The 24,722-nt window shown below is 46.5% G+C and overlaps 2 protein-coding genes, 1 long non-coding RNA gene and 1 other non-coding gene across 11 annotated transcripts in view; 3 read left to right on the forward strand and 1 right to left on the reverse strand.

The window, feature by feature from the left end:
- The window catches only part of Sec24c (SEC24 homolog C, COPII coat complex component), a 22,683-nt gene extending 9,202 nt beyond the window's left edge, over positions 1-13,481 (forward strand). For 5 of the 6 annotated variants that reach the window (XM_021182534.1, XM_021182536.2, XM_029468853.1 and 2 more), the window contains 21 exons: positions 1,637-1,809; positions 2,042-2,416; positions 2,839-2,975; positions 4,146-4,214; positions 5,456-5,567; positions 5,806-5,933; positions 7,367-7,505; positions 7,713-7,828; positions 7,981-8,105; positions 8,237-8,428; positions 8,599-8,692; positions 8,856-8,972; positions 9,676-9,846; positions 10,238-10,334; positions 10,411-10,556; positions 10,673-10,811; positions 10,959-11,077; positions 11,176-11,355; positions 11,549-11,740; positions 11,973-12,062; positions 12,275-13,481. In XM_021182534.1, the coding sequence (XP_021038193.1) occupies positions 1,637-1,809; positions 2,042-2,416; positions 2,839-2,975; positions 4,146-4,214; positions 5,456-5,567; positions 5,806-5,933; positions 7,367-7,505; positions 7,713-7,828; positions 7,981-8,105; positions 8,237-8,428; positions 8,599-8,692; positions 8,856-8,972; positions 9,676-9,846; positions 10,238-10,334; positions 10,411-10,556; positions 10,673-10,811; positions 10,959-11,077; positions 11,176-11,355; positions 11,549-11,740; positions 11,973-12,062; positions 12,275-12,415 (3,052 nt within the window). In that variant the 3' untranslated portion in view covers positions 12,416-13,481. The remainder of the gene's footprint in view (positions 1-1,636; positions 1,810-2,041; positions 2,417-2,838; positions 2,976-4,145; positions 4,215-5,455; positions 5,568-5,805; positions 5,934-7,366; positions 7,506-7,712; positions 7,829-7,980; positions 8,106-8,236; positions 8,429-8,598; positions 8,693-8,855; positions 8,973-9,675; positions 9,847-10,237; positions 10,335-10,410; positions 10,557-10,672; positions 10,812-10,958; positions 11,078-11,175; positions 11,356-11,548; positions 11,741-11,972; positions 12,063-12,274) is intronic. The other variant, XM_021182537.1, reaches the window with a different exon arrangement.
- On the reverse strand, positions 6,186-21,507 carry LOC110309798. The gene is made up of 3 exons (XR_002379743.2): positions 21,407-21,507; positions 7,747-7,821; positions 6,186-7,594 (listed from the first exon to the last, which is right to left on the reverse strand). It is a non-coding gene; the product is annotated as an uncharacterized LOC110309798 (long non-coding RNA).
- Positions 13,519-22,740, forward strand: LOC110309797 (alpha-(1,3)-fucosyltransferase 11). Of its 3 annotated transcripts, XM_029468855.1 has the most exons (4): positions 13,519-14,329; positions 14,419-15,044; positions 21,774-21,906; positions 22,436-22,740. In XM_029468855.1, the coding sequence occupies exons 1-4, from the start codon at positions 13,541-13,543 to the stop codon at positions 22,547-22,549; spliced, it is 1,662 nt and encodes a 553-aa protein (XP_029324715.1). In that variant the 5' UTR covers positions 13,519-13,540; the 3' UTR covers positions 22,550-22,740. The 3 variants fall into 3 exon arrangements, with proteins under 3 accessions (XP_029324715.1, XP_021038197.2, XP_021038199.1); XM_021182538.2 differs by lacking the exons at positions 21,774-21,906; positions 22,436-22,740 and adding an exon at positions 16,683-19,416; XM_021182540.2 differs by lacking the exons at positions 13,519-14,329; positions 14,419-15,044 and adding an exon at positions 21,489-21,692 and having other exon boundaries at positions 21,788-21,906.
- LOC115029373 lies at positions 20,018-20,124 on the forward strand. The gene has a single exon (XR_003834926.1). It is a non-coding gene; the product is annotated as a U6 spliceosomal RNA (small nuclear RNA).
- Positions 22,741-24,722: the final 1,982 nt, after the last annotated feature.

Genomic DNA, 24,722 nt, shown 5'->3' on the forward strand with positions numbered 1-24,722 from the left:
TGTAGACCAGGCTGGCCTCGAACTCAGAAATCCGCCTGCCTCTGCCTCCTGAGTGCTGGGATTAAAGGCGTGCACCACCAACGCCCGGCTCTATGTTACATCTTAAAGAGGAAGTTGGATATCAGTTTTAGACTTTGGTTCTAGCTCGTTCTGTTATGCTTTTAGTGTTTTAGCTTTCTATTTGCTCTGTCTCATTCTTTTGCTGTAGGTTTAGATTAAACAGAAAAACTATAGATGCTGTATATAGGTGTGGTAGAACATTTGACAGCATAGCACTGGGCAGTTGATAGCATTGATTCACACTACTTGAGGACCACCATGCAAGTCTGACAAGGTTTGTTGAGCGTCTGCTGTGTGGCTGGCATGTTCAGTGTTGTGGACCACAAAGAGGTGCAAAGTCCAACAAAGAGTTTGAGATAGGGGTCACTAGCAGAAACACTAGTTGAAAGCAAGGGATGGGAGGGAGCAATGTGATAGTTCACCGTTAGAGTCCTTGCTAGCCTAGCATATGCAAGTGTCTGGGTTCAAGTCTCAGCAGAATACACGTAAGAGAGATGCGTACCAGTTGAAGGAGAAGTGACTGTCTGGCTAGATGAGTTAATGAATAGAACTGATCAAATATAAAGTACTAGTTATTTAGTAGAGATAAAATAAGGTAGGGAGGGACTGGGGAGACGATTCAATGGGTAATAGTGCCTGATAACCTCAATTTAAGTACCACAACCAATTCCAGATGCATGGTGCACATCTGTAATCCCAGCACTCTGGCAATGAGATGGGATGTGTACAGGAGAACTGAGCAGAAGCTTGAGGTTCAGCTATCCTGGAGTATGCTGTGCAGCACAAACTAGAAAGGCTGCATCAACGTGGTGCAAGTGGAGAACTCATGTTTGAAGCGTGTTCTCTGACCTCCACACATTCACTAATCTTGGCATGTATGTGGACATGCACACACACACAGCACTCTGGAGGCAGAGGCAGGTGGATCTCTGTGAGTTTGAAGCCTGCCTGGTCTACAGAACAAGTTCCAGAGCAGCCAGGGTTACATAGAGAAAGTCTGTCTTGGAAAACAAAAAACCAAGTATCCACCCAACCATCTATCTGTATTTTTCAGTCTCACATTTGCGAGCACTTGTTTTTGTCTGCCTTTTTTTTTTTTTTTTTTAAAGATTTATTTATTGATTATATGTAAGTAAGTACACTGTAGCTGTCTTCAGACACTCCAGAAGAGGGCGCCAGATCTCGTTGCGGATGGTTGTGAGCCACCATGTGGTTGCTGGGATTTGAACTCTGGACCTTTGGAAGAGCAGTCGGGTGCTCTTACCCACTGAGCCATCTCTCCAGCCCTTGTCTGCCTTTTATTTCAACTTTCTCACAAAACTGATCTAGGATTGAAGCTCAGGAGATGGTAACTTGACTATCAAAATCAATAGTATTTGACTTGAGAGTGTTTGGTGTGTGTGGCGTGAGCCTAGTGGAAAGTTCACTTTGCCACAGCTGTACATGTATGAAGCTCTCAGCCCCGGATGAACCTAAATGCCGGAACATAGTGTAGCTTCCTGTTGTGGTGTGGAACACTGCCAGCTTTGGGAGACATCCCACCTTCAAGTCACCTCTGCTTTCACTCTCTTTACAGGGTCCCTGGTTCTCAGCAGTTTGGGCCTCCATTGGCCCCTGTGGTCAGCCAGCCAGCTGTGCTTCAGCCCTATGGTCCTCCCCCCACAAGTACACAGGTGACTGCACAGCTGGCCGGAATGCAGATCACTGGTGCTGTGGCCCAGGCCCCTCCCCCTTCTGGATTGGGCTATGGTAAGTAGTTGTGGGACCAGGACACTATCATCTACTTTTCAGAAATTTGGGTCCTAGAAATTTTTATTTCTTTCACCTTTGAATCCCAGATGCAGGGACAGTCTTTTGATTTGTTTTTTGTTTGTTTTTGATTTGGTTTTGTTTGTTTGTTTGTTATTTTGTTGGTGGGAGCAGAAACTACCAAATGGGGCAGAATGACTTGGCCTCCACCTCTACCTCTTCTGTCTCTCAGGTCCACCAACATCATTGGCCTCAGCCTCAGGAAATTTCCCTAATTCTGGTCCATACGGCTCCTATCCTCAGAGCCAGGCTCCTCCCCTTAGCCAGGCTCAAGGTCATCCTGGAGTCCAGCCTCCCCTTCGTTCTGCCCCACCTCTGGCTTCCAGCTTCACATCCCCAGCTTCAGGTGGTCCTCAGATGCCTTCCATGACTGGACTACTCCCTCCTGGACAGGGCTTTGGGAGTCTTCCAGTGAACCAGGCTAACCACGTGTCCTCGCCTCCTGCTCCTGCTCTTCCCCCGGGCACCCAGATGACTGGGGCCCCAGTACCACCGCCACCACCTATGCACTCCCCTCAGCAGCCTGGTTATCAGCTGCAGCAAAATGGTGAGTTTTTCCCAGCATCTGGCTAGAAGTCAAGCTTTGTCCAGCTATTGAGAGTTTTTGTTTTGGTACTGCTTGCTAAGTAAACCAGCTATTGCTAGGGTATGAGATTTATAAGATAATTCTCATGCCTCTTAGTTCATTCAGATAGCGTGGCCTTTCTTTGAGTGGCTTCCTCGGGCACTACTAGACCTCATAATCTGTTTCAAAGGGTCCAGTTATTTTCTTTTTTCTTTCTTTTCTTTTTTTTTTTTTTTTTTTTTCCCCGAGACAGGGTTTCTGTATGTAGCACTCAGAAATCCACCTGCCTCTGCCTCCCAAGTGCTGAGATCAAAGGCGTGCACCACCACTGCCCAGCCCAGTTATTTTCTTGAGGCTTTAAGAAGAGATAGAGAAGGGATTTTGTGTTTGTCATTGTTTCTCAGGTTCCTTTGGACCAGCTCGAGGCCCTCAACCTAATTATGAGAGCCCATACCCTGGAGCACCTGCCTTTGGCAGTCAGCCTGGGCCTCCCCAGCCATTGCCTCCTAAGCGTCTGGACCCTGATGCCATACCTAGCCCTGTAAGTAGGGGTTCATGGTCTTGGGAAGATACGTTGTGGATCAGAGGAGCAGACAGACCTAGATGACACGTTTGCTTGGCATTTTTGACATTTCATTTTCAACCATCTTCTTAATCTAAGCATTTGAAGTGGACTTGAAGTTCCCAAAGTCTTTAAGGCAGTTTAACTCAATACAGGGAAGAAAGAAACCAAGAGTGATCAGGATGGTGATAGAGCTTTGGGTTGAGGGCATTGTAATAAACAATAATAACATGGTCATCTTTGTCCTTCTGTGGAGTAGTGGCCATGTCTCACTCCCTTAGCTCTAGTAGGGCGTCATTCTGTTGCTCCTCAGAGCAGGTAGGAGCTCTCTGGTGTTAGGTAATCAGAGCAGGAAGGAAAGCCTCACTGGTTTCTCTTTGCTCCTGTGTAGGCAGTGTTGTAGGATGATGCCCCCCTCCCCAGCGCCCCCAGTACTATTGACTGGCAGGTCCCAATCACAGCATAAAAGGCAGGGTGCATAGAAAGTCCAATGAGGTTTGTCCCGTAGAGCTGCTGGAATACTCACCCCTTCCTTATCAGACGCAGGTAGAGTAGTTCTTTCACATGGGGCCTGCTTTATATCCTGTCTGTAACATTGATGTCAGTTACCTCTTCATACTTAGTCATTGTCATATTCCATTCGTTCTCTTCCCTCTTCCTTTGAGGAACTACCATGGTGAGGAAGCCTATTGTCTAAGGGGGAACCCAGGAGGACTGACAGGTTCTTCCTGCCCCCACTCCACTTCTTCTTCCACGGTGGGAAGGAAAGTCTAGCTGGATAGCCGAGGCATCTCCCAGCACGGAAGTCCTTAGGTATAGGTTTGACCTTCCAGGGAACTTTCTGTTTCTCAAGGTTTTTTTCCCATTAGGGCCTCCTTAGAGAATCCTGCTTGCCTCCTGCTTATTGTACCTGAGCTTATCTTGCTCTGTTGTAGTCTGAGTCACTGAGGCCGCCTTGTGAGGCCTCTGTTGGGCTAGAGAGACTTGGAATTCCAGATGCACTGGGTCCCTGACTTCTTCAGTCTGAGCTAGGCTCCAGCTCTTCATGTCTGATTCACCAGGGTTAGAGAAGTAACATCTGCCTCTTGTTCTTTTGTCTCCCTCCCTCCCTGTGTATCTCTGCTGCCTTTATTATTAAAACACTAAAAGCAACTTAATGAGCTGCCTCCTCAGCAGAAAACCAGGCACAGAATAGACCCTGATGCCATTCCTAGTCCAGTAAGTGCAGGGGGTGGGAGTCCGTGCTTGTCACCCTGTGTTAGTGTCACTCATGCATGCCTGTGACTTCACCTCATCCACCATGTCCATCCCTTCCATTCTCCTCCATGAGCACTTCTAGATCCTTGCTTTTATAAGCTGAAGGATATGCATGCCCCAACTCACAATGTCCGAAAGGAATAGCGAACTGTTAGCAGTGCCTGGAGTCTGGGTGGTGGATGGCCAGCCTCGAAGGGTGGGCTCTGGAGCATGTTACGCTTTGGTTTTAGTCCTGCTGGCTCCTCCAGGAGCTTGTGTGTCGCATATGATGGAACCAGACAGAGTTGAGCAGCAGATCCTTCCAGTTTGTTATGAGGAGAAATGTTGTGATGGGTGGCTATGAACATATAGGTTCATAGCATTTCTTACGGGGGAAGAGATTCCTTGCTTTGGGAGAGTGTGGGCCACCTTCTCATTTGAGGAGTTTTAGACTTTGGTTTATCTGTAAGCTTCAACTCTTTCTGCTGCGGGATATAGTCTTATTTGCCCTTTACTTTTTCTGGTTTTATCAAACTCATCTTGAAGTAAATGACCAAAGGTCACCAGCCTGAACAAGGGTCTGACTACCAGCTTTGCATATCCTTTTTGTGTTTGTTCTCCTCAATGTCTTGTCACAAGTAGAGGTTTGAGGACTGGGCCATAAGGATCGGGCACTCATCCTTTCCTGTATGGACCCATTGATGCTCACCTGAAAGGAAGGCAGCATTTGCTTCCTTCCTTACCTGATCATTTCTGCCTGTTTAATTCTCTCCTCCCTGTGTTCCTTGTTAATTTCATTGAGTTTAGAACCATTCCGGGTAGATTCATTTCTATATGGGTTCCTGACTTCTGTTCTCTTTACTCTGACTCAATGTATCTTATGGAGAGGAAGGGAGGGAAAGGTTTGACGGAGAATGGAATCCGATCATGTCTTATCATGATAAGCTTTCCTGGAGTGAAACAAAAGGGTACTCACAAATGATTGGAGGTCAGGGGGTGGCTTATGAGAAAGTCCATTCTCACCAAGGCTTACCCTGCATCTCCTGCTAGCTGCTGCAAAGTGGAAGGTCAGTATTGTGGCATTTGATAAGGTCTCCAAAAGGAGAGCATGCCTGGTGCATGGAGTGGTTTTTGGCAAGCTACCTGTTTGTGTGCTACCTGCTGTGGCCTGCTTTTGTCCGGTACCTGTTTTATCACCCACTCAGTTTACTTCTTTCCTACAGATTCAGGTTATTGAAGATGATAGAAACAACCGGGGTTCAGAGCCATTTGTTACTGGTGTACGGGGACAGGTGCCACCTTTAGTCACCACCAATTTCCTGGTGAAAGACCAAGGTGAGAGGAACTTTAATGTCTGTTTCCTTATGGCAGTTAATTCTCTAAGGCTATCAGCTATGGATCATGCTTTTGTCTGTCTTAAGCCAGAGACCAGTCAATCCCCGCTACCTCAGTCCTTCAGGGTCAAAAAGCTACTGCCAACTCTTAACATTTGTGGAGGTGGAGTGACTCACCAATGAAGAGCTGGTATCAACAAGGCGTCTGTGATGTGACTCAGACCTTCTACCTTTTTCAGGGAATGCAAGTCCCCGTTACATTCGATGCACATCCTATAATATCCCTTGTACTTCTGACATGGCTAAACAGGCTCAGGTGCCTCTGGCCGCTGTCATTAAACCACTGGCAAGGCTGCCTCCAGAGGAGGTAAGTCTGGGAAGGGGCTAGAATACAATGAAAGGGGGTGGGGAGGATGCGGTTTCTTTCTAGATGGGATTCTGGCTGGCATGGAAGACATCTTGGTTGGGCAGGAGGGGACAGACATTATCTTTGGTATCTTTTTTTCCCAGGGCCCAAACCTGGTAGCAGTGGTTAGGATGAAAGCAAAGGCCAACAAACTACTTTGTGAGACCAGGGTTCATAGAAGGAACAAATGATAAGAACCAGAGCCTACTGTATGTGGAGGTTTACACTTGTAATTGTAGCCCTTAGGAAGCTGAAACAGGAGACCATAGAATCCCAGCACAGCCTACCCACATAGTAAACTCCATCTCAAAGAGTTAGTCCAGGTATTCATGAAGCAGAGGTAGGCAGATCTCTGTGATGAAGCCAGCCAGGGCTATATCATGAAACACCCTGTCTTAAAACAAAACAGTTAGGGCCAACCTAATTTCTACAGGCAAGACAGCTGGATGTAGGAACTTCTCATTGTGTGGTCACATCTCTGGATGATGACAAGTCTGCTATTCTGTTGTGTATGTGTGTGTTTGTGTGTGGGGGGTTAAACTTGAGTTTTGATGGCTTGGGTACAGGCAAATAAATACTATTGTATCCAGTACTCCATCCCTAACCTGGCTTGGGCCCCCATCTGTCAATCCATTACCTAAAATTAGCATTTTTTGTTTTTGTTTTTTCAAGACAGGGCTTCTTGTACACCTATTCCTGGGGCTCACTCTGTAGACCAGGCTGGCCTGGAACTCAGAAATCTGTCTGCCTCCACTTCCTAAATGCTGGGATTAAAGGCATGTGCCCCTAATCCTGGCAAAAACATTTTTTAAAAATTAGGTAGCTGTTTATTTAGGTCTTGACAACCTAATGTACTTAAAAAGAGTTTTCTAGAACTGTACTATCAAGGCACAGTGTATGTTCTGCCTTCTCATTTTCTGTGTGGTTGCTAGTGAGGACGGTTGGATGCTGTTCTTATGTTTGTAAGATGATATCTATGGGACAACAGTAGGTGTCCCATAGAAATCCCACAGAATTCTCTTGTGTGTGATGGGGGAAAGTATCATAGATACACAGGGACGGAAGCAAAAGTCATCTCCAGGACAGGAGGAACCATTCTGTAAAATTTTTGGCTTTCTTTCCATACACTCATGGCAGTCCCCGGCTTGCTATGGCCAGTTTCATAGGCCATCTTCCTTTGTAAGAAGAAATGCATTTTGGGATAGAAAATGAAGAGAGCAAGCTAGAGTTTTTTCCAGTTCTTATCATTGTTCTCATTCCCTTCCACTGAATTCCTTCCCCAGGCAGAATACCTGAGCCATGCTGCCTCTCCCTCCAGTCTGTGTCATATGTTGCCATGTGTCTGATCCCTCTGTAACCTCCCTCCATCTCAGTCTCTTCTCTTTGTTCCTTAGGCTTCACCGTATGTTGTGGATCATGGCGAATCTGGCCCCCTGCGCTGTAATCGCTGCAAAGCATACATGTGCCCTCTCATGACATTCATCGAGGGAGGGAGGCGCTTCCAGTGCTCCTTCTGCAGTTGTATCAATGATGGTATGTTGTGACGGCTGAGCTTTGGGACAAGGCTCGCATCCACATCGTTCTCTTTCGCATAAGGTAGATGAGGGAGCATTTCTCAGGAGCTGGAAGAAGGCACAAGGGAGGACGGGTATTGGAATGATGTGAAGGGGCTTAGCTAGGAGCTGGCATACTTGGGTTGAAGATGAATATTTTGAATAACATACTGCATCCTCCCCACAGTTCCCCCCCAGTATTTTCAACATCTGGATCATACCGGCAAACGTGTGGATGCTTATGACCGTCCTGAGCTGTCTCTGGGATCTTATGAATTCTTGGCTACTGTAGATTACTGTAAGGTAAAGGAAGGTGGTTGGAGAGGAACAGTGGGTGGAGCATTGTAAAAGCCCAAATCAGCTGTTAGCATTTTCCTTACTCTGGCACGGTCCCCTTTGATGCCCAATGCCTGCTTGCTGTTTCCCTGTTCCCTCAACATTTTCTTCCTCCACAGAACAATAAATTCCCTAGTCCTCCTGCCTTCATCTTTATGATTGATGTCTCCTACAATGCCATCAGAACTGGTCTTGTCCGGCTCCTCTGTGAGGAGCTCAAGTCCCTCTTAGACCACCTGCCTAGGTGAGAGATGAAGAGGGACTGCTTCCTTTTGCTTAGTGGTGGGCGTTCTGGGTTAACTGAGCAAGTGGAACATGGAGGTAAAGAAGGTGGCCAGTCTGGGGACAGTCGAATAACAGTGTCACCTTCCACAGGGAGGGTGGAGCAGAAGAGTCAGCAATCCGAGTTGGCTTTGTCACCTATAATAAAGTGCTCCACTTCTACAATGTGAAAAGCTCCTTGGCTCAGCCACAGATGATGGTTGTATCTGATGTAGCTGACATGTTTGTGCCACTGCTGGATGGCTTCCTAGTCAATGTCAGTGAGTCTCGGGCTGTTATCACCAGGTAAGAGCCAGATGGTGGAGACGAGAGAGAGTGGGGAAATACAACTGCAGGAGGCCAGGGAGTTGCAGAGCGGTTAGTAGATGGCCAGAGGTGTCAGTCTGGGAGCCAGATAAGAGGCAGCTAAAATCTGGGTGGCAATTTTGGTTGGCTGCTATCACCTGTCTTTTCAGCTTATTGGATCAGATTCCAGAAATGTTTGCAGATACAAGAGAGACGGAGACAGTATTTGCTCCAGTTATCCAGGCTGGGATGGAAGCTCTGAAGGTAAGGCAACCTCCTCTCGCTTTCCTCTGACCATGTTACCTACTGGATTGAGAACTGTCAACTCCTGTCACACAGTTAGTGCCTAATGAACAACAAAGAAACAGATGACGAGTAACGGATAAGTAAAAGGAGGAGTAACTGAGTAGTTTATCTTTGTTCTTAGGCTGCTGAGTGTGCAGGAAAGCTGTTTCTGTTCCACACATCCTTGCCCATTGCAGAGGCCCCAGGGAAGCTGAAGAATAGAGATGATAGGAAGTTGATCAACACAGACAAGGAGAAGGTGTGTGACTCAAGATGGGAGGGGCATTTCATTATAGAGGAAGACTTTCCCATGTCAACTCTTCAGAGTGGACTGAGATTACATTCTGCCCATTATTGCCAACCTGATCACAAAATTCTTGGTTGACTTGACTAGAATCTTCCCGTTTTCTCTTTCATTTTTTGCTTGAGATGGTCTAGCTCTGTACCCTAAGCTGACCTGGAACTCACTAAGTCGTCCAGGCTGATCTCATACCTGTAGTAATCTTGTCTCTGCCTTCTGTGTGCTGGGATTATAGGTGTGCCCAGTTACACCCTGGACCTTTTCCTCTTCTCTCTTTCTTTCCCTTCCTTCTCCTTCCCCTCTCTATTCTTCCTTTTCTTTCCAACTTTTCTCCTACTGTTAGAAATGCAAGGTGGGCTGGGCAGTGGTGGCACACGCCTTTAATCCCAGCACTTGGGAGGCAGAGGCAGGTGGATTTCTGAGTTGGAGGCCAGCCTGGTCTACAGAGTGAGTTCCGGGACAGCCAGGGCTATACAGAGAAACCCTGTCTCCAAAAAAGAAAAAGAAAAAGAAAAGAAAGAAAGAAAGAAAGAAAGAAAGAAAGAAAGAAAGAAAGGAAGAAAGAGAGAAAGAAATGCAAGGTGGTATAGGTCTGAAGTTTTGAAACTATGAGTTCTCAAGATGGGCAAAGCTATTTGACATTTCTTCTCTTCCCTTTCAGACTCTGTTTCAGCCTCAGACAGGTACCTATCAGACTCTGGCCAAAGAGTGTGTGGCCCAAGGCTGCTGTGTGGACCTCTTCCTCTTCCCTAACCAATATGTCGATGTGGCCACACTCTCTGTTGTTCCCCAGCTTACTGGAGGCTCTGTCTACAAATATGCCTGCTTCCAGGTATAGGATTCTGGGTGTGAAAATAACTGCTTATATGTGGAGTGGCTCTTTAGCGATTAACTTAGTGGTGTGTGAAGTTGAGCCCGGGATATAGTGGTTACCTAACCACTATAGATTTTAAAGTCAGTCCTGGGTTGATAGATTCCCACTTACTGGCCTAAAATACGCAATTGCTCATCTTTTGTTCTTTCATCTGCAAAGTAGAGTTTACTAACTAGGATTTATCTACAGAATGAAATAATTAAATATAAGGCACTCTGTGTGCTACCTGCTATGTCATTGTCACTGTCATCCTTGTTTTTGCTGTGGCTTGTAGAGGGAAGGGGTGCAGGGAGACTGACTTCAGGGTGAGCTGTGTGGTCAGTGATGTGACTTTGGGCATGGACTGCAGGTGGAAAATGACCAGGAACGGTTCTTAAGTGACCTGCGTCGGGATGTACAGAAGGTGGTTGGCTTTGATGCTGTTATGCGGGTTCGGACAAGTACTGGTGAGTTCTGGTTGAGGTTAAATGTGGTTGAGGCATAGGTCCTACCTTTAGCCCTGACCTGTCCCCATGGCCTCAGGTATCCGTGCTGTAGATTTCTTTGGCGCTTTCTACATGAGCAATACAACAGATGTGGAGTTGGCTGGACTGGATGGAGACAAGACAGTGACTGTGGAATTCAAGCATGATGATCGGCTCAATGAAGAGAATGGAGCCCTCCTGCAGGTGGCAGGCGGGGACAGGGGCAGGGGACAGAAGTTGGGGTACATTCAATGGGAAGATAAGGGCTGGGTAAAGTTGTGAGGGAGGGGTGTGAGTTCCCCATTTCTCCCTTTCCCTAGTGTGCCCTGCTTTATACCAGCTGTGCAGGGCAGCGTCGGCTTCGCATCCACAACTTGGCCCTAAACTGCTGCACCCAGCTGGCTGATCTGTATCGAAACTGTGAGACTGACACACTCATCAACTACATGGCCAAGTTTGGTGAGAGTAGAAGCAGGGCAAGGTGGAAGTGGGGCTGAGAGAAGGTCCAGGATGGCTAAGAGTTCAGCACTCGTGGGGAGGTGTGCTGGTTGGAGATGCATGTGATGGGAAGCAGACCCATGACTGCTGACTCGTCTTTCCATGCAGCATACCGGGCTGTTCTGAATAGCCCTGTGAAGACTGTCCGTGACACTCTCATCACCCAGTGTGCCCAGATCCTGGCCTGTTATAGAAAGAACTGTGCCAGCCCTTCTTCTGCAGGACAGGTGGGGCAAGGATGTTAGTGGAGGGATTGGTTCAACAAAACTTTGCATTTTAGAAGGACTTCTCATGACCATTGACTTTATTTCCATAAATCCCTCAGTTGATTCTTCCTGAGTGCATGAAGCTCCTCCCAGTTTACCTGAACTGTGTGTTGAAGAGTGATGTTCTGCAGCCTGGAGCTGAGGTCACTACTGATGATCGTGCCTATGTTCGGCAGCTGGTTTCCTCCATGGACGTGGCTGAGACCAATGTCTTCTTCTACCCTCGGCTCCTACCACTGGTGCGAATGAGGATCAGGGTGTGAGACACTGTACTGAGCACAGGGCCTCCAAGAAGGAGGGGGTGGATTACTTTACACTAAGAAATTTGTTTTTACGTACATTTCATATGACTATCTAGAGATTTAGCTTTCTTAGTTTGTGCGTATAAAGGAGTGTGTTGTTCTTGGTGATGTTTTTTCCTTTTTTGTCTAGACAAAGTCTCCCCTTGATAGTACTACTGAACCACCAGCAGTTCGAGCCTCTGAAGAGCGCCTAAGCAGTGGCGATATATATTTGCTGGAAAATGGGCTCAACCTCTTTGTCTGGGTGGGAGCAAGCGTCCAACAAGCTGTTGTCCAGAGCCTTTTCAACGTGTCCTCCTTTAGTCAGATCACCAGCGGCTTGGTGAGAACAGGGTGTCAAGGATGAGATGGGTATGGGAAATACTCTGGTGATTTGACTGTGGGTCAGTGTCATACTGGTCCCTTTATTATGTATCAGAGAACACTTAGGTGAGGGAAGGGGCTATCACTGTTTTTCTGGTATTCTTATTTCAGATGATAGCTAAATCTGTGTTGTTCCCTTTGGATGGACTTAAAAGTACTTTATCACAGTAATGAATAAATTTTTGTTCCAGAGTGTTCTGCCAGTTCTGGATAATCCACTGTCTAAGAAAGTTCGAGGTCTCATTGATAGCCTACGGGCACAGAGAATGCGGTACATGAAGGTAACACAGATGTTCTATGTTTTGCAGTGGTGGGGCTGGATATCGAACCTTCTGTATGTCAGACAAGTACTCTTGTGCTCAGCACAGTAACCCTGCTCTGAGTCCTGGATTTCTTGTCAAGTCATCAGGAAGGAAGCTGGGGAGGGAGCGTTTGCGTGTATGCGTTCTTCATTACCATTTGTCCTTCCTTACAATCTGCCTTCTGGCTGTAGCTTATCGTGGTCAAGCAGGAAGACAAGCTGGAGATGCTGTTCAAGCACTTCCTGGTGGAAGACAAGAGCCTAAGTGGAGGTGCATCCTATGTGGACTTTCTCTGTCATATGCACAAGGAGATCCGGCAGCTACTGAGCTAAAGCAAGTGGGTAAATGGCATAGGGTCCCAGGCCAGCTTCCAGGAAGAACCCCAGGATGGCAGAGAAATTGGGACAGTTCCATATCGTATAAGTCATGTAAGCTGACCTCAGTTGACTTCTTTTGGGGGGGAGGGCGAGATATAAGGAGACACCTTCTTTCTGGGCTCAAATACACTACCACTCTGTCATGTCCGATCCTGCTGATCGAAGGTGCCTCGGGCCCCTTACTCTACCCTTTCTCCTGCTAATCCTCTTGTAATGAATGTAGTTTCTCAGTTCACTGTATATGATTCGGTGTTGGGGGTTTGGAGGCAGCTGGGCCCTGGCAACAGTGTGTTCCTTTGGATGAGCCTCCAAGAGGAAGGGGCAGGTAGGAAGAAGTGGGAATCCCAGGGTTATAACAGGAGGTGGCAAATTCAGCTCCGTGTCATCAACAACTTCCTATATTAGGGACAAAATATACAGGTGCACAAGAGCTGGGGTACAGGCCATAGGTGGTGGAGAGTAAAATAGTTGGTCCTTTGGGCGCCTGATGGTCAGTAGCAAAGTCATAGTTACTGAGGATGGATGACTAATCTCTCTACTTCCACTGCGCGTGCTCTCTCTCCCCTGCAATGATTGGTGAGCACTTCGTGGATGAATGAGCCTGGGGTAAGAATTGCAAAACATATTAATACCTTGGGGAAGTAGCAGCCTCCTTTCCAGATGGAGAAGCCCCAATCCTGGATGGTTCTGTAGAGTGCCTGATGGTCAACTTGCAATACCTCACAGAGCCAGCCCACATCCCACTCAGCTTCCACCAGAAACGTTGTTGGGGAGAGGCAGATATGGCTGGAGCCCTGTCTTCCGGTGCCAGGACGTTACTGGGCTTTGGTATTGACTGAGTGGCTGACAAGTTATCTTCCAACTCCAGTTGGCTGGGCAGGACAAGGGCTAGGAATGACCGTGGTCAGGCCTGCCTGCTCCCAGCCCAGGATGCCCCTGCTATGGACCTTTCATTTCTTTTCATTGGTTTATTTTTCAATGCATCTTTAATTTGTAAAGAAATAAAATAAGATGTAACCAGTATCCCTCTCATTACTCGCGACTTTCCCCCACCCTGCCTGCAGCTGAGAGGAGCTACGCATGCGCCTCGTGCCCCTAATGCGTAGGACCGTGTCCACTCCCCACCCGCCGCAGGGCGGGGTTTCGTGCTGTCCGAGGGGGTCCGGTGTGAACATGGCTGCTCGCTGTACCGAGGCGATGCTGGCCGCCCTGGGGGTGCTCAGTGTCTGTTCGGCCAGCAGCTCCGGGTCCGAGGCTTCCGGGGAGGCAGAGGGGGAGGAGCCGTGGGATGGCGCGGTTTTCCGGCCGCCCGCCGCCCTAGGCGCCGTGGGGATAGCGCGCGGGCCCGGGTCCCCGCCTCCAGGGAACGGAGAGGCGATGGACCTACCAGTGTTGCTGTGGTGGAGCCCAGGTCTGTTTCCGCACTTCCCAGGTGACTCGGAGCGCATACAGTGTGCGCACGGCGCGTGCGTGGCGTCCCGGGATCGACGGGCGCGCGCTGACCCGCGGACGCGCGCGTTGCTCTTTTACGGCACGGACTTCCGCGCGGCTGATGCGCCCCTGCCGCGCCTGGCGCACCAGAGCTGGGCGCTCCTGCACGAGGAGTCGCCGCTCAATAACTTCCTACTGAGCCACGGCCCGGGCATCCGTCTCTTCAATCTCACCGCCACTTTCAGCCGCCACTCGGACTATCCGCTGCCGCTGCAGTGGCTGCCCGGGGCCGCCTATTTGCGCCGGCCCGCGCCTCCGCCCCGGGAGCGCGCCGAGTGGCGTCGCCGCGGATACGCGCCGTTGCTCTATTTGCAGTCCCATTGCGATGTGCCTTCCGACCGGGACCGATACGTACGCGAGCTCATGCGGTACATCCCGGTGGGTGAGAGAGCGGCGAGGCGGGGCGGGGCGGGGGTGGGCCGGGCGAACGCCCCACCCTGCTGACCGCCGTGCTCTGACTCGCTTAGGTGGATTCCTATGGCAAGTGCCTGCAGAACCGCGAGCCGCCCACCGTGCGATTACAGGACACAGCCACGGCCACCACCGAGGATCCAGAACTCATGGCCTTTTTGTCCCGGTATAAGTTTCACTTAGCTCTGGAAAATGCCATTTGCAATGATTACATGACAGAAAAACTGTGGCGCCCCATGCATCTGGGTGCAGTGCCCGTGTATCGTGGATCACCCTCTGTGAGGGACTGGACGCCCAATAATCACTCTGTCATCCTAATTGATGACTTTGAGTCCCCTCAAAAGTTGGCAGAGTTTATTGACTTTTTGGACAAAAATGATGACGAGTATATGAAATACCTGGCATACAAGCAGCCTGGAGGCATCACCAACCAGTTTCTTCTGGATAACCTGGAGCATAGGGAGTGGGGTGTCAACGATCCCATGTTGCCTAACTACCTCAATGGCTTTGAGTGTTTCGTCTGTGACCATGAACTGGCTCGGCTGAATGCTGAGAAAGTACATGCATCCTCTCATGGGGACATTCCTGTCCCTGAGCCTCGCATTGCCCAGTCGTCGCACATGAACTGTCCAGTGCCTACCCCTGGCTTTGGGAAAGTCGAAGAGATTCCCGAGAATGACAGGTAAAGGGGTTGCTGGGTTGCCCTGCAGCTGCCAAATCAAACTGCTTGCTTTCTTAGCGTATTGGGCTGACTTTGCTTTAAGTTGTCAGTAGTAGTTGGGGGGCTGGGTGTGGTGGATACACCTGTTATTCCAGCGGTGTGGGGAAGTTTAGAAAACTTGAGCACATAAAGTGGAGCCAGGCTATAAATAGCCTGTAAGCCAACTTGAGGATCAGCACCTGAGCTGAGGACCTTTGATGGGGAGCTGGGCAACAAAAGCTGAGATTTGGTTGTGCTGTGATTAAACCCAGGGCTTTTGCATACCAGGAGAATACTTTCCTACATAGTCACACACTCGGCCCAATAAGAGCATTTTGAAAGGATTTTCCCCATCAGCAGTAATCAACTAATCAGACAGACTAGAATCTCACTCTGTAGCCTAGGCTGACCTCAAACTAGTGATCCTCCTGACTCACCCTCCCAAGTGCTGAGATTACGGAGTGAGCCACCATACCCATGAAAAGCATTTGCATCTTTTTTGTGTGATGAGGTAAGAGCTTTGGGTATGCTAAGCAAGCCCTCTAGCATTGAGCTGTACTCCAGCCCTCCTTTTACTTTGATATGGTCTGACTTATTCACTCTAAATAGGACTGAAGAAATGCTTTCAGTAGGTGTATAATTAATACTGGGGGTCAGTGTGGGTAAAGGGGAAGAGAGCTGAGAGCAGGATATACCTGCAGTGGGGAGAGTGTGCTTGGGAGGTAGAATGGGAAATGTTGAAACCACCCACGTAGGCCACCACAATTAATTTGGAGAGGGATTACTAGAATAACTCACAGAAAGTGACTTGAACAGTGGGTGGCAGCAGAGCCTGCTTACATATGCTGCTGGCACAACAGGGTCTTGATGGTGGAATCTCTCACTAAGAATCTGTCCATTCATGCTGAACATAGGATTTACTAGAAGAAAAATCAGCCAGGGATTGTAGTGCATAAGAAGACCGAGGCAGGAGTATCAGGAATTCAAAATCATAGTTTGCCACGTACAGTGAATTTGAGGCCAGCCTGGCTACTAGAGACCCTGTTCCACTAACAAAAGATAATTCAGATTATGCCTTTTCCACACAAGATGTCACTGTACCTTCACTTAGATTTCCAAGTGACTGTGAAGGTTAAAGCCATCTAAAGGCTCCCTGCTCTCCTCTAGAGTATCATTTCCAGGCTCTGGACCCACGGCACACCCTCACACTTGAGAGCTAGAGGCAAGTCTGCAGTGTCAGCTACTTGGGAGAACTATGATGTCTTTATGTTTATGACCACCTTCCTATCTCTTGGATGAGATTAATTTTACTCCCCATCTTCTTTCCTTCACAGCAGAGCCTTGTCCTAGCCAGAGGCCCAGTATCTGCTTAATTTCTTGTTTGTTTGTTTTTCAAGACAGGGTTTGTTTGTTTTTTGTTTTGTTTTGTTATTTCCTGTGTCACCTTGGCTGTCCTGTAACTCAGAGATCCCCCTGCCTCTGCCTCCCGGATGCTGAGATTAAAAATATGTGTGCCACCACCATGGCTCCACTTATGATTTCTTTGGGACCACTCAGTCTATTACTGCTGTGGCTCCCCAACTCAGCCCCTCCTCCCCTGCTCCTGTTTTGTCATTTCAGCTGGAAGGAAATGTGGCTACAAGATTATTGGCAAGGTCTCTATCAGGGGGAAGCTCTCACTGCCATGATCCACAACAATGAGACACAGCAGAGGAAATTTTGGGATTATGTACATGAGATCTTCATGAAACGGAATAAAAATCTCTAACTGCCTTCATGCAAGAGCTGTTAACTTGGAAGACTGCGTTACCGTGGTACCTGAGGCACATCCACCTTTAGTGAATACTCTCTATGAATTGATGTTTTCACTGATTCTCTTGCCCTGTATTGGGGATTGGAACCTTGGGTTCTGATAATACTAGGCAAGTACCCCTAGCTCCTCTCCACCTGAATGGTATGGAGCTAGTATCTCAGCCTGTGATAAGATAGCTTTTCCTTAAAGAGAAGCAGAAGCCGGAAGCACCCATTTGATGACTCAAGTACACTTCTCATGTCTGTAGTCATTTCATCATTTTAAATATGGGCAGGATGGTTCAGGCTATAATCTATAAAACTTCCATTATTTAGTACCTTTAAATAGTGTCCATTCCTCATCTTATCAGCCGGTACACTGGTGCGGAGGCAAAGCCTTATGTGTGGGTGTGTTGTTCTGTTTTTCTGCCTTTTCTCCCTTTTGAGATAGGTCTCACTACATGGTCCAAGCCAACATCCAAAGCCTAGGCCTAATTGACAATACCTGCCTCAGCCTCTAAGTAGCTGGGGCTACAGGTATACAGCACTATGCCCAGCTCTTCAAGTCACTTTAAAAAAATACTTGCACTGTCTTTAATATCAGATGTCTTTTAAGTAGCTTGCTCTTTCTGGCTTTAGGCGATTTCCCACAAACTGGAAAGACTTACAAACATTTCCATCATTCTTACTGCTTGGTTTTCTTGTTTAGGTATATTTGGAATTCTTTCTTTTACAAATAGATTGAGTAGCTAATATTGGCATGATGTCAGTGTATTGCCTTGTTCTAGGGCTGGAAAGCGCCATTCAGTCCACTACCCACATTCTCTCATGTTCTTCCAGATAACGTTTATGGTGCGGAGTCACTGGTTTTGAGGTTCTGGGAAGGCAAGCATTCCATAAATTGAGTTATAGCTTCAACTCTAATACTGAGGGGTTTTGTGTGTATATGTGGGGTTTTTTTTTGTTTGTTTGTTTTTTAATAAAGACAGCCCGAGGCCCCCAGTTCAAACAGATTGAAGAAAGCAAGGGATTTAAGTAACCCTTAAGTGTTTAGCGAAATAAAAACTTTAGATTTGAGGTTGGAGAGATGGCTCCACTCTTAAGAGCACTGGCTACTCTTCTAGACGACTCAAGTTTGATTCCTAGCACCCACATAGAGCTGACAACTGTCTGTAACTTCAGATCCAAGGGTACTACATATATATTCAATCAAAACTCCCATATAAATCCACAACAACCAAAACTGTAGGTTTGAAGACATAGATGAACTGCCTACTGCTTACCAGGAGCTTTTTCTGGGGCGATCAGAAAGAATGCCTTGGACCTTAGAACTATGCTTATTGTATTGATGAATTATCACTTGAGAAGTCTCTTGGTTTATCAGTGCATCTGATTGCAAACGACAGATATCTCTGAATCCATGTCTATACAGCTAGATACATACATGCATGTTAGATGCTTTAAGCAACCAGGCTTCATGGTTAATACTGTGATATCTAAGGATGTGACCAGGTTGGAATTACATTGCTAAAGTTTTGTTTTTCATTGTGTGTGTTGCTGGAGATGGATCCTAAGGCTCTGTGCATGCCTCTGAGTTATGTCCCCAGATCTTTATTTTGTTCTTTAGTAAAAAATGTCTTCAGTAGTAGCATGGAAATTGCTTAACCTATTTTTGTTTGTTTGTTTGTTTGTTTTGGATTTTTTTGGGGGGAGGGGCAGAGAACAAGGTGTTAAAAAAAAGGGGGCGGCATGAGTGCTAGGCCAACTTGTGTTACAACAAGACTCTTAAAAAAAAAAGTTAAAATTTTATAGTAGAGGTGGGCATGGTTGTGCATGCTTTCAGTTTCAGTATTCTAGCACTCTGGGAGGCAAAGACAGGTAGCAGGAGTATTCCAGGCTAACCAGAGCTCTATGTTGAGACCCCCATCTCAATAAATAAATAAACGTAAATATCATAGTATAAAGCAAGTCAGAGGTCTCTGATTCCCAATCAAGTCATCAATTTCAGTGCAGTGCTGGTTTCTACAGCAAAGTAAGTATTATAAAGGTACAAGCCTAAATCAGGAAGCACCAGGAAGGGTAAGTGACAGTTATGCAGGTGCAGGGTCCTGTCCGTTCCACCACCTCACTGGAACACTCACTTCTCTAGGACCTTTATGCAAAGTGAGCGTGCTGTTCACGAATGGTTGTTGCTGGAGAATCAAGCCTGCTTTGTGCTCAGTGCTTCCCAGACTCCTTTATCCCTCTCATTATATAAATAATCATAAAAGACCAGGGCAAATCAGGTGCTCCATTTCCACAAGGGAAAGAACTATGAATAGCCACGTAGTATCAGTGAAAAAGCTTTATTTTCATATAAAAACAGCAACAAGAAGCTTTTCAGGTTTGCAGCTCAGCTACAAGGCATACAGCACCATCACTTGCTTCAGGTTCTGGTACTCGTGGTAGAGGTCTGTAATAGTCTTTTATTTACTACCAGAGTATGGATAGAACACAAGTGTTACTGTGTTTATTTTATCAGCTCAGGTTTCATTTTCTATAATAAACTGATTTTTCCAGTGTCTTCTACCTGGTTACTTTATTACATTTGTTTATTGTGTGTATGTATGTAGTAGCNTGTACTACCCTGTACTTGTATATATCATGTGTGTGTATGTAGTAGCTTGTAATACCCTGTACTTGTATATATCATGTGTGTGTGTGTGTATGTAGTAGCTTGTACTACCCTGTACTTGTATATATCAGAAGAGTCAGTATCTTTCTGCCATGTGGTCTCAAGGACTGAACTCAACAGACTTAGTGGCAGCACCTCTATTCACCAAGTGAGCCATTTTGCTGGCCTGTATTTGAGGGGATTGAGGTGATAAAATTGGAGACTTGTAAAAAATAATGGTAAACACTTTTCCTTTCTCATTTCATTATTTTATTTATTTTTTGTTTGTTTCATTAAGGCAGGGTCATGTTATGTGGCCCTGGCTTGCCAAGTACTCATTATATGTAACTTAGGCTGGTTTCAAACTCTTAATCTGTGTCCTGCCTCAACTTCCCAAGTGCTTGGATTGTAGGCATATGCCACGCCTGGCATAGCTATTTTTAGCATGAACAAGATACACAGAGGCTCGTCTCATTTTAAACATTTAAGAGACATTTAAAAATATTTTTCCGTGCTCGCTTTGGCAGCCTATTTACTAAAACCGGGACGATACAAAGAAGATTAGCATGGCCCTTGCGCAAGGATGACACGCAAATTCGTGAAGTGTTCCATGTTTTTGTAAAGTGGATAAAAAAGATTTGTTAGCAAATGCAAATTAAAGTTTGGGAAAGAAAAAAATTTCCCCATGTGTGCGTTCGAGGTGTTGGTAGAAGTAATTATGAGCCCTGTGACGTGGATGCTGGAAACCAAACTGAGTCCTCTGGAAGAGCTAAAAACACTCTTAAGCACGGAGCTACCTCTCCAGACCCTGAGCTAGCTAAGATTTCAAAGTAGATGTTGGGGTACATAAGGTCACAAACAATATAAATGTGTGTGACAATAAAAAAGGTGCCTTGATGGCTGCCGGTAGGGTGTGGCAAGAGAGGGAAAACCCCTCTGATGTGAACCCAGTGTTAATCTTGGGATTCGCCAGAAAAATCAAGTCCACCATTTTGGGCTAAATTTAAAGCAAGCTTTATTAGATACTAAATACTGACCAAAAGATGGACTTTTTGGTCAGGCCAATTCCTGGAATTTCCCTCCTGAGATTAGCTACGTGACTCTGGAAGAAAGCCATCCAGGTAGGCTGTCAAGGGAGAATTCCAAACATCTGAGGTAAAAAATGCCAACAAGAAAGTACCTATGCAAATATACCTTGCTCTACGGTAGACATCATATAAACTAAAGGACTGCTGGATTCTGCTTCCATTAGCAGAAATGTCTTGAATTCATTTGCAAATACCAAAGAATCTATAGCACATCTTTTGATTCGGTTTTGTAAAAAGTTAAGTCAAACACTCAAGTCCAACAAATCACAACTGGAGGTCTATAAAAAGAAGTGATATAGATGCTCTAATATTAAATGTTGTGTATGTCACACATAAATGTTACAACGTTCACCCTACTGTGCGATCATTCCAAACGAGTAAACAGTATCTACCCAGCAGTCCATGTAAGAGTTGTAAAAAGCAACCATTTTATTATTTTGGTTTTTCTGCTACAGAGTTTCTCTGTGTAGCCCTGGCAGTGCTGGAGACCAGGCTGGCCTGACCTCAAACTCAGATCCGCCTGCCTCTGCCTCCCCAGTGCTGAGATTTAAAGGCGAGCGTCACCACCGCCTGGCAAAAGGAATCATCATTCTCACAGATTTGTTAAAACAAAAGTCCTTTGCAATCCAAAATCCTTAACTCCAGCCCCATGGGATCCGACGCCTTCCCCTGGCCGCCGCGGACGCGGCACTCACGTGGTGCCCACACGCAGACACCGACTCACAAATAAGTGGCAGCCGCGGACACAGGGCCCCTGAGTCCTGCCGGGTCCCGAGGACGCAAAGGGCGCGCACAACCTATAGCATCCTAACCTGCTGTCGGCTGACGGCTCGACGGGGTTCGAATCCACTGTCACCGTGAGGCCAAGACCCAGAAAGTGCGCGCCCAGCTGGCCGTGGGCCGCACGCCAAGCGCGTAGAGGTCAAAAGGGGTCACGCACGGCGCCGCGGAGCCTACTGGGAACGCGGTGCAAAATGGCGACGCCCAGTCTACGCGGCCGCCTGGCGCGGTTTGCGAACCCGGGAAAACCTATACTGAAACCCAACAAGCCTCTTATCTTAGCTAACCGCGTCGGGAACCGACGTCGAGAAAAGGGCGGTGAGCAGCACTTGGAGCGGGGGCGGCTAGGTAATCTCGGGGGAGAGGTGTTAGGTCGGCCTGTGACTGATGGTCTCCCAGTTCTTCCCCTCCAGAGGCAACCTGTATCACGGAGATGTCGATGATGATGGCTTGCTGGAAGCAGAATGAATTCCGCGACGAGGCGTGCAGGAAGGAGATCCAGGACTTCTTCGATTGTTCTTCCAGGGCTCAGGTGATGTCTGGCTCCTAGCGTGCCTTCTTGGGAAAAGAAAGGGGGATACAAAGAAATGGTTCACACCGCCCTGTGCTAAATTATGTACAGAGTCTCCCATTCATCTGTGACTGGCTCACCCTCACCAAAGTGAGCTAAGTTTTGTCAAAGGTTGATCTTCACTAATTTGCTAGCCAGAATAGTAGTTTCAGATGATAACAATCATTTGTACATCCCGAATCCCTTTAAGTCCCCTTTTTGTTCCTTTGGGTTTTTTGTTTGTTTGGGGTGTGTGTGTGTGTACACGTACACATACGTGTGAGCATGTGTGTAAGTGCTTGCGTGATTGAATATGCAGGGACACATCTGTGGGCACCAGTGCTGTGTGGTGGCCTGAGGTCTGGAATTTTCCTCCATTCCTCTTCCACTTTATTCCTTGAGGCAGGGTCTCTTGGGGTTTGGAATATTATAAAAATTATGGGTCTAGCTCAGAATAAGCTGAAGAACTGTGACTTTGTTTTTTGTTTTCTGTTTTCTGTTGTGTTTTCAGGAAGCCGGGAAGATGAGATCAATCCAGGAGTCTCTGGGACAGTCCGAGAGACTATCTCCCCACAAGATGACCAAGTTGTTACAGAGATTTCCCAACAAATCTCATCTCATCTGAAAATGGAGAAATATTTTCAATGAACTCTCATTTCCAAAAGCTATACAGAGAGGCATGTTTGGGAGGTTTGCGGTTTGCGTTTGCATTGCCATGAGTTTTTGAAGGGTAAAATGAGGCAAAACACTTAATTTTGCTCTTTTGAATGAATCGTGTTCTGGATGCTGTCTTGAAATAAAATCCTCTAAAAAGAAGTTGGCCATTTCTTCTAATTAGCTGCTCCTCCTCACACCTCCAGCCCCATCCTGAAGAGGAATATCTCTGCCTTTCCCTTCACTGGGCAAGCACCCAGCCACTGAGCCAACCTGAGCACGTTCTTTCTTGGGCTCTATAATCTCCCCAAACCCTGGAAGTTCTTTATTTCCTGGGATGCTCTTCATTTCCTTTCCTTTCTTTTGTTTTGTTTTGGTTTTTTTTTTTTTTTTTCTTTTTTGAGACAGGGTTTCTCTGTGTATTCCTAGCTGTCCTGTAACTCACTCTGTAGACCAGGCTGGTCTCAACTCTGAGATCGCCTGCCTCTTTCTCCCAAGTGCTGGGATTAAAGGCATATGCCACCACTGCCCAGTCCAAATATGCTTTTGATGAGCAAGTCTGAATGTCTTTTGTTGCCTTTCAAGTCCTTTACATCATTTAGTCCTTTGGCTTTTAGATACATAAGTAGCAGTGAAGTCTGTATGCAGAGCCTCTTTACCATCAGCTGTATTCAGTGAGGGCATACTTCACAAATAGTCTGTCCAAAGTGCTTACTGAAGCAAGTGCATATACTGATACCCAGAGATTCTGTAGATACATATGATTTTATTTGTACAGTTAATATCCTTAGGGGCTTGAGAGCTGGCTTAGCATTTAAGGGTACTTGCTACTTTTGTAGAGGACTGGCATTGGGTTCCACAGTGACCATCCTAGCTGCCTCAGCTTCCTGCAACTAGTACAGGGAGCCTGATAGCCTTTCCTGGGGCCTTCCAGTGCAATTAGAGACAGATAGATACTGATAGCCTTTCCTGGGGCCTTCCAGTGCACTTAGAGACAGATATGTACGATAAAAAAAACTTGGATATGGTGGTTCTGACAGTTTGTATATGTGCCCAGGGAGTGGCACTATATGGATATGTGGCCTTGTTGGAATAGGTGTGTCACTGTCAGAGTGGGCTTAAGACCCTCATCCTAGCTGCCTGGAAGTCAGTCTTCCATTAGTAGCCTTCAGATGAAGATGTAGAATTCTCAGGTCTTCCTGCACCATGCCTGCCTGGATGCTGTCAGTTCCTGCCTTGATAATGGACTGGACCTGTGAACCAGTAAGCCTGCTCCAATTAAATGTTGTCCTTATAAGAGTTGCCTTGGTCATGGTGTCTGTTCACAGCGGTAAAACCCTAACCAAGACATTGGTACATGCCTTTTTTTCCCCAGCACTTAGAAGGCAGTCAGGCAGATCTCTGAGCAATGCCATAAAGAGAGCCTCAACAAAACAAAACAAAAATAATTTTTTTTAAAAAGTTGCTTAAAAAAAAAAAAAAAGCAAACAGCCTGGTTGTGGGCTCACACCTTTAATCCAGCACAGAGGCAGGCAGGTCTATGGATTATAGCCAGCCTGGTCTAAAAAGCATTCAAGGACAGCAAGGACTACACAGTGAAAACATGTCACAAAAACCCCCCAAAAGAAAATTAAAAGTAAAAATTACCAATGATTTAAATACTCTGCCCAGTCTTGCTTAATGTATAAGTAAGCAGTACTATTTATAAATTTGGTCATTAACTTTTACCTAAGAAATTTGAAGGTAATTTTTTTCACGTCCCCTCTGGCAACTAATTTCTTTTTCTATTAAATAATCGGGTAGATTATCATGTCTCAATATTTCAGTGACTTTCCGCTTAATTCTCCCAAGTGGTATGACTAAGATTTGGTGGGCAATTCATTGTAAATTACTGTTTTTTGTTTGTTTGTTTGTTTTGTTTTTGTCTTACATTTTCTGGTTTGCTGATGGTATCTCCTGTCCTCTGGTAGTAGGAATAATTTGTGTGAGATTTTATATATGTTCTGCCCCTCCAGGCACAATCAAATTAGCCTTTTCTTAGTAGCTAATAGGTTTTTTTTGTTTGTTTGTTTGTTTGTTTGTTTTTTTCGAGACAGGGTTTCTCTGTTTAGCTCTGGCTATCCTGGAACTCACTCTGTAGACCA

Source organism: Mus caroli, chromosome 14, assembly GCF_900094665.2.
Source record: "Mus caroli chromosome 14, CAROLI_EIJ_v1.1, whole genome shotgun sequence".
Lineage (NCBI taxonomy): Eukaryota > Metazoa > Chordata > Mammalia > Rodentia > Muridae > Mus > Mus caroli.